An 8,868-nucleotide genomic window follows, 5' to 3' on the forward strand; every position below is an offset into this window, starting at 1 on the left:
GTCAAAAGTCCATGTTTGCCCGCAAGAGGTGAGGGGTAAAAAGTAATCAAAAATAGTTAATTTAGTTTGAAAATTTCAGAATTGCTACAGGTCAAAGAATCCCTGAAAGTCAGGGAATTTGGAAATTGTCAGGGTAAAATTGTTTTGTTGAAAAGTAACTCTTTTTGTTTGAAAATTCATCTAATTTGGCAGAAATTCCATTGTTTTGGGTTAAAAATCTCAACTGTTTTCTTGAAACTTAATCTGTTTTGTTTGATGAGTTGACTATTTTGATGTAAATTCATCTTTTCTTTTCAGTTAAAATCTACTGTTTTTAAAAATTTTTTTTTATTAAAAATTAATTTTTGTATTAAAATATTAACAGGTACATTTTCGGTGAAGAATTCATCTTTTTCTTTAAAAATTTAACTATGTAGTTGAACGTGAAACTTTGTCAAAAATTCATTGATTGGTTGATGATTCGTCATTTTTGTTGATAACCCTTTTTTTCTTGTTAAAAAGTAAATTATTTCAATACCTAAATAATAAACACTCTTATTTTGGTTAGAATTTTATTTTATTTTTAACTGAAAATGTAATTATTACATGCTTGGTTCAAAATTCATCTTTTTCCGTTCAAAACTAAAATTTCGTTGTACATTCCAGTATTTTGTTGACAATTCGTCTTTTTTCGTAGGATATTAATCGTCCTGGTGACGAATTAATTTTTTTGCTTAAAAATTCATTTTGTTTACAGAAAATTCAACTGAGATTGAAAAATTTATGTATTTGTTAAAAATTAATCTTTTAAGTTGAAAATTTATATTTATGGTTGAAAATTAATTTTTTTAACTGAAAATTTAGCAGTTCAATTTTTGGTCGAAAATGTATCTTTTTTGACTAGAAATGTAATCTTTGTGATAAAAAATTCAGCTGTTTCGTTGAAAATTTAACTATTCTATTTGAATCTGAAAATTTAAATGTTTTAAGTGAAAATAAAAGTATTTTATTTGGAAATTGATCTTTTAGGTAGAAAAGTAATATCTTATTGGTTAAAACTTCATCTTTTTGATTAAAAATTAAATTATCTAATTGGGAATTTATCTAATTTGTTGAAAATTCTTCTTTTTCTGAAATTTTGTTGTTTTTGATTGAAAAGTAAAATATTTTGTTGAAAATTCGTTCTTTTTTTAAGCTAAAAAGTAATTTTTTTAACTGAATATGTACCTTTTTTAGTTGAAAAATGATTTGGTTGAAAACTTGTTTTTTTTTTGTGGTGAAGATACGATTATTTTGTCAGGAAATTTATATTTTTGAGTTGAAAATTCAACTTTTTATTAAAATTTCATATTTTTGTGTTTTCTGTTTAAAAATATGCCCTACTTTGTGGAAATTTCATTGTTTTGGTTGATGATTCATCATTTTAGTTGAAAATTCGTTTCAACAATTTGGTGAAAATGTCTTTATTGTTAGAAATTAATTTTTTTAACTGTTAATTAACAACTTAACAATTTCTTTAAAAATTGTTTTAACTGAAAATTTAATTCTTCCATTCTTATTTCAAACTTTATCTATCAGTTTAAAACTCAAATATTTGATCCGAAAGTTACGTTTTTTTACGTATTTTGCATTAACATTATTGATCTCCTAATTCTAAGGTTGTTTTTATACCTAAAAGACGAATTTTGAACGGTCAGAGGAAATGAAAAATTGTTCAGGGAATTTGGAGATTGGGGTTTTGTAGCACCATTGTGGGCCCGAAAATCAGAATAAAAAAAAAAGATCACAACATAAAATTAGATTTACGGTTCATTGGAGACACATATATAAGAAAAAAAAAAGAAATAGCCACAAATAAATATTAATTTCTGAAATAATATATATTTGTTTGATTATAAAATTGAATTAAATGGAAAATGTTAGTTTTAGGGTTTATAAATATATTTGATTGATCTTACATTGGTTTTTGTCCAGCGAGGAATATTAGGGAATCGATGATGTAGGCGGGTATCATGTGAAAGAAAAGAACACAAATATTGTGCATCAAACGAGTTTTCTTCATGCTGCCTCCAGGATACCAAACCACACCGTTCAGGGGAACTTTTTCTGTAACTCGACGACCTATTACTATTATTTCTGCCCAAGTTACCTGCAGAAAATTATATTCATTTTTTAGTTTTAGCAAATTAAAAATTTCTTCTTTTTCTGATAGATGTAAAAAATCAATTGATGTGACTTTAGACAATTTCCCAGTCTATAATTAATCAATTAAAAATATTGCACATTCTAAAGTTTTTATGATAATTTTAAAAGTAATACAATTTTATTAAAGTTAAGGCAGCGTTTAGTCGTTCCGAAAAATTATCAGACTTGAAAAAGGGGCTTTACTGGTAGCCCTAATAATTCGAGACGACTGGCCCAACTTATGAAAAATACTTCACTAATTCCGAAGTTGGGAACGAAATACTTCGTAAAATAAAAAATGATCGATAAAATGCTTTAAAATGTAATTTCTGATGTACTTTTTTATATTCAGAAAATCAGCTGATATTTTAAAGAAAAATTAAGAAATATTAATACAAGATTTAAATTTTGAATATTGAAGAATTGAAACTTGAATTTTGAAATTTTGAAACCTCATTTCGAAATTCAGTGATTGGATGTAAAAAAATTAAAAACATATTGCTTCATTGTGTACTTTGTAAAACTTTTAAATAAAATTTTTTTATTGTAAGTATAATAAGTTTAAATTTCTTCAGTACTTTCAATTTTAAATGAAAATCTAAAATTGTTTCAAATTCGAAATTTTAATAAAAAATGCTTGATAAAATTATAGAACTACATGAATCTCCCAAGCTTTTGACTAAATACTTGAAATACTTTTTATGTCACCAAATAAATTTTTCAATGTTGAATGATGAAAATTAAAACTGCATTCAATGTCAATCAAAATCTAATGTTTTGTACTCCTGGGTTGATTTCAAATATTTACGCAGCAATTTTTCGAGTTTTTTTTTAAATTTTAGATTAGCAAACTGTTACCTTAAAGTCACTACTGCTAGTGAGATTATAAACCCTTTTCTCGGTTTCTTTGCAATACAAAAAGTTCCAGGAAGAAACCAAAATCGCATTCACAGCGATATCAACCGGCAAATAATCGGCATACCCGTTTTCATTACAGTACATTGTTCTTATCACTCCTTTTCCTGCCCCTATCAAAAGTCCAGTTGGCCCGTTGATATTGTCCGTCCACCCTGGAATGGGTTCTTTCCAAACAGGAATCACTATGCTCGGTCTAAAATAAAGAATTTTTTTCATTGATTTTTTATAAAAGTTTTCAAAGAAAGCAAAAAATCTAAAGAAAGATATTGATTCAATGTTTATTTTTTAGAAAAATTAGCAAAAGTTATTTTGGTCATAATAATCTTTTAATAATATATAGATTACATGTGTATCAATAAATAATCAAATATACCGCAATATAATTGCTGGAATATGGGGCATGGCTTCTTCGACAAGACTTTCTGACAAAGCTTTTGTGAAAGCATAAGTGTTCGGTAGATTTCCTAAAATTTTGTCAGTCATGGCTTCCACAACTTCGTCGTCCATCCACTCGACACATTTTATAATTTTATGTGGATCTGCTGGTGGCGGATATGGTTTTTCACCTAGAAGCTAAGAAAAAAAAATTAAAAAGAAATTTCAGAGACACCAACCCCCTTCCCATCCCTTTACCCAAAAACTTCTATTTTGCGAAGAAAATGACTCGATTTTTTTCAACTTTGTTGGATCAAGAACTGAAGAACCTTCCTCAACAATTAAATATTCCTATCTGCTCAAATGATAGATAAAAATAATCTTTGTTTACATTCTCATCATTTATAATTGAGAAAGTATTAGAATTGTCGGAAATTTGACATCACACTTTTTCAACGGATCTCGACGTTTCGAGACCCCCTGAATCCGAAAATCAGATTTTCACGATGGTGTCTGTCTGTCTGTCCGTTCGTAAACACAATAACTCTCGAAAAAATGAACGAATCAAATTCATCTTTGGCACACTATTTTTAGCTCCTGAAATAAAGGACGAGTTCGTGAACCAGCCATTTTTGATAAAAATTCAAAAAGTGAGCGCATTTTGAAAATTTTTGAGACAACTTTTTTCTGAATTTGAAAACTCTATGTACGGATATTTACAGTAATAAAAAGAACAATCAATTTATCCTTATGACTTTTTTCGATAAAAAGAAAATTCTCGGAGTTATAAGGTTTTCAAAATTTTTTTAATCAACCGAAAATCAAAATTTGAAGCCGAAAAACGCACGATATGAAAAAAAGTAAAGAGAAGAAAAACATTTCTTTTTGAAAGCCCTACAAGATTATCATAACCAATTTTTGGATTTTCTTCAAAAATCGAAAATTCAAATTTTGATTGCACAAAAAATAATTGAAAATAAAAAAAATCCATTTTGTGGACAAACAATGTAGGATACGAAAAAAGATGCATTAACAAAAATGGTTATCCCAAAAAAGATCTACAATTTCGTTACAAATCACTTCTTGATAGGACGCGTACTTTTTGTTTTATTCGTGAAAAATAACGTTGAATAAAAATAAAATAAAATTTGTGGGAAAACGACGAAAGTTACGAGAGAAAAAAAACCAACAAAACCTGTTTACAAATGCCTGTCGGAAATCGAGCGCGCAGCGCGAGTGTCACGATGAGAATATGTATCTCAAAGCCTACAGAGCTTTGAGAAACTTAATATTTGGCTATACTTAAGTAGACAATTCAAAATATGAAAACGCAGATAAGTACTGCCATCTAAAAGAGATCCTTTTGATAAAGTTTTTTTCAAGCATTCCAAATGCAAAGAATAAATATCCGAGCGCGAAGCGCGAGGTAACCTATTATCGAGCGCGAAGCTTGAGATCCAACCGTCGCGCGCCCTAGGCGCACTCAAACTTGCGAGCGAAGCGAGCCGCGCGCGTATCGCGCGATGAGAATGTTCCCGCGAAGCGGGCAGATTTTTTAGGTCCTAAAAGAAAGTACGAGAATGTTAACCAGCTATTTTTGATAAGAATTCAAAAAGTGAGCGCATCCTGAAAATTTTTGAGACCAATTTTTTCTGAATTTTAAAATTCTATGTACGGATATTTATATTATTAAAAAAGACAAACAATTTATCCCAATGATCGCACGCCCTATGTGCGCTCAAACTTGCGAGCCGCGCGCAAAAGTTCAGAGAAGCTAAATATTTTTTAAGTATCTTTAAAATTTTCTAAGCCCTGTTATACTAATTGATAGAAAAAATAACTATTTTGTTAAAAATTCCATTTTTGGTTTTAAACTGATTTTTTTTTAGTTGAAAGTTAAACTATTTCGTTGAAAATTCGTCATTTGTGATAGAAAATTAACCTTCTTATTTTAAAATTAAACTACTTGGTTAAAGTTTTAACTATTTTATCAAAAAATTTTTTTTTTGTGTTTAAAATTTAATATTTTAGTTGGAAAATGATCTTGTTAGTTGGAAATTGACTATTCCATTTTTAGTTTTAAAATATTTCTTTAGTGCAAAATTAAGCTATTTGGATGGCAATTCATCTTTTGTGGTAAAAAATTAATATTCTTGGTTCAAATTTTAACACTGTTTTAAGTTGAACTATTTCGTTGAAAAAAAGTTTAATTCATAATTTTAGTTCTAAATTGATGTATTTGGTTTAAAACTGAACTATTTTGTTTGGAATTGATTTTTCCAAATGAAGCTTCCATTTTTTCAAAAAGTTGATATTTTCTCATTAAAAATTCAATTGTTTGATTGAAAATTCGGTTCAAAATAAAATTTTTTAACTGAAAATTAAACTTTCCTTTTTGTTGAAAATTGATCTTTTCGGTTAAAAATTTGCTGGAAAAGAAAGGTAAATAGGCTCCCAGGGCAGGAAAAGAGCCGTCAAAACCTTAAACCCTCAAAAGTTAAAAAAAAAGTAATTTCTCCAATGATACATAAAAATAATTGTGTTTTTTCCTAAAAATCGTAAGTAATATAGCAAAGATCTTAAATAAATGGCTAATCGCTGCGAGTGTGTGTGTGGGGGGGGGGGGCAACCACTGTACCCATTAAATATTTGACGTTTTACTCAAGTTCTTTAATTTTATTTTTCATTTAATAAGTTTTTCATTTTTCTCATGACTTTCAATACTTGCCATAAAAATGAAACCTTTATCGGTTAAAGGTGACACTTTCAAATTTCAATTATTTAATTATATTTTATAGTTGAAACAATATATAAATCTATTTATAGTTAAACAATTGCAACCTAAAAATGAACTATTTTCAAATTTAAAGCGTTTAAAAATCAAAATTTTTGAATTTGAATTGCTGAAAAATTTTACAATATTTCATTTATAGCCTTTAAAATAAAAAATTCTAATCTTCCAAAACGTAAAAATTTAAATATTTTTAAAAAACATTAATAACAGAATATTTTAAAAATAGCTTTCCAATATTCCAAGCCCGTTTCTAATACTTGGTTGTAAGTTGAACTACTTTCTTCAAAACTGATTTTTGTGGTTGAAATTTCATCAGTCTACATGAATATTCACCTGCTTGTTTAAAAATTTCGCTTGCTAGTGCAAAATGCGTCTCTTCGGTTGAAAATAAAAATAGATATTTGGTTAAAAAATTAATTCCTTTGTATGAAAATTAATTTATTTCACCTGCAAATTTGACTATTCAATGTTTTGTTTCAAACTGACCTTTTTTAGTTCAAAAATCGACTATTTTGTTTCAAATTCCAGTATTTAGTTGGAAATTCGTCTTTTGTGGTAGAAAACTGATCCTTTTATTTGAAAATGAGACTACTTGGTTAAAAGTTAAACTATTTGATTAACAAATAGATTAATTTTTCGGTTAAAAATCATCGTGTTTGTTACAATTTAATTTCTTTGGTTGAAAATTGAACTATTCCATTGAAAATTAATTTTTTCATGGAAAAATTAACTATTTCGTTTTTGGTTAAAAATTGATATTTTTTAATTGAAAATTCCACTTTTTGGTATGCAATACAGTTCATAATTAGTCTTATTTTTAACTGAAAAATGGATCAATTTAGAGGTTGTGAACTATTTTCAAATTTAGAGCGTTAGAAAATGAAAAAATTGTATTCGAATAGTTGAAAAATTGCACAAGATTGGACTTATATCCTTTGAAATAAAAAATTTACCTCTCTGCAACACATAAAAACTAAACAGTGAAAATTAATTGAAAAGCTTTCTAATTTACCAAGCCTCTTTCGAAATGAGTGTAAGAAAAAGAACTTGCCGCAAAAATAAAATTATGCAAAAACAAGGCATTCAAGATTGAACTATTTTAAATTTGATAACGTTCCAAAGTGAACATTTCTGTAAAGTGGTTCTACTGCATAATTTAAAATTGGAATAATATTTTTTAATAATATTTATTGTTTATATAATTCATGATTACATGAAATTATTCCACTCAAAATTTCGATTTAATTAAACACAAATAAAATCTACATTTTTAAATTTTATATAGACGTACAATAAAAATAAACAATGTTTTCACTTGCGAAGTTGGCTTTTGCATTGTTATCCATTGCAAAAACAATACAAAATCCATCATTAACACAATTAACACAAATTAAGAAAAAGGAAGTTACCTACCAACACAGTTTATCGGATGCACATATCTTTGATTAACCATACTTGCGTAGTAGCTTGCTTCGTTTTTAATTCATGTTAATTTCATCGCCTATTAATATACCTTTCTATAGAAATAAACGAATGTGAATTTTACATCTGCCATATTTATCAATATAAATTTAAAAAATTTTTATAAATTTAAATAATCGTACATTCAAACTTCATATTTGAATTTCCAGTGATACAATTTCATGTTGTTAGGTTTGCAGTCCTACTTGCCAGTTCGGACCTGCTTTTCCAGGAGATGAAACTTGACGAAATCGTCGTTTGTCGAGCACCAGGTTTTCAGATTGAAAATTCGACAATTTTGATCGGGTATCATCTAAGTCGCGCCGATTTAGTGAAAAAAAAAACGATGAGACGACTAATATTTTCAGTAATTTCGCAGATTCAACGCTTAAAAACACCGTGTTTTCAAGATTCGGTTTCTGAATAATATTGTTATCATCAATATTTACAATGGCGTCCTGATGTGCGATGTTCTTTTGGAGATCTAAAGAATGTTTCTTTTTCGTATGTTTTGTTCGACATTGGGTCAAATCGTACTTTAAGAAGGGACGACTTTATCAATTAAATTTGCATTCGACTTATTTGATCGTATTTAGTTCGTTTTGTGGAGCAGCAAACAATTTGAAGTGCATTTTTTGGTCGGGAAACAGTTACAACTAGTGTGAAGTATGACAGAAATTTTGCAGACTTTTCATCGTTTTGACAAACAAGATTTATGGCATAACTTTTGGAAGTTGTAAGTACAAATACAACAAACTTCTAATTAGTTTTTAAAAATAAATTTTACACATTTATTGAATATAAGTTATGTTTGCAAAATCTTTTTAAACTTTCTCTGAAGTTTAAAATATATTGGAAATATAGCATTATTATCAGTAATTTAGGTTTTCAGTTCTAGAAATGATTATTTCATCAAATTTTGATATTGTTTATTATTAATTTTTTCATCTAAACTATCCTTGCATTATGCAATGTGGGTATTAAAACTTCTTTGTGTTATTTTAATTCTTATTGTCAAACTGATTTATAGGTTAAGTTTGTAAAAACAAAATAAGTGGTTTAAGGGCATGTGACACAGCTAAATACCTATATTACCGACCTCACTTTTTCCGTTCACTGAATGTTTTTTTGAACCTAAGAACTTTTTTTGTAAATAA

The 8,868-nt window shown here is 27.8% G+C and overlaps 1 protein-coding gene across 1 annotated transcript in view; it reads right to left on the reverse strand.

Annotated features, from left to right (window-relative positions):
* The window catches only part of LOC117177118 (putative fatty acyl-CoA reductase CG5065), a 66,033-nt gene that overhangs the window by 4,945 nt on the left and 52,220 nt on the right, over nt 1-8,868 (reverse strand). The window contains exons 5-7 of the mRNA XM_033367612.1: nt 3,455-3,654; nt 3,022-3,274; nt 1,938-2,128 (exon numbers count right to left, since the gene is read on the reverse strand). Coding sequence (XP_033223503.1) covers nt 1,938-2,128; nt 3,022-3,274; nt 3,455-3,654 — 644 coding nt within the window. The remainder of the gene's footprint in view (nt 1-1,937; nt 2,129-3,021; nt 3,275-3,454; nt 3,655-8,868) is intronic.

This window comes from Belonocnema kinseyi, chromosome 7, assembly GCF_010883055.1.
Source record: "Belonocnema kinseyi isolate 2016_QV_RU_SX_M_011 chromosome 7, B_treatae_v1, whole genome shotgun sequence".
Lineage (NCBI taxonomy): Eukaryota > Metazoa > Arthropoda > Insecta > Hymenoptera > Cynipidae > Belonocnema > Belonocnema kinseyi.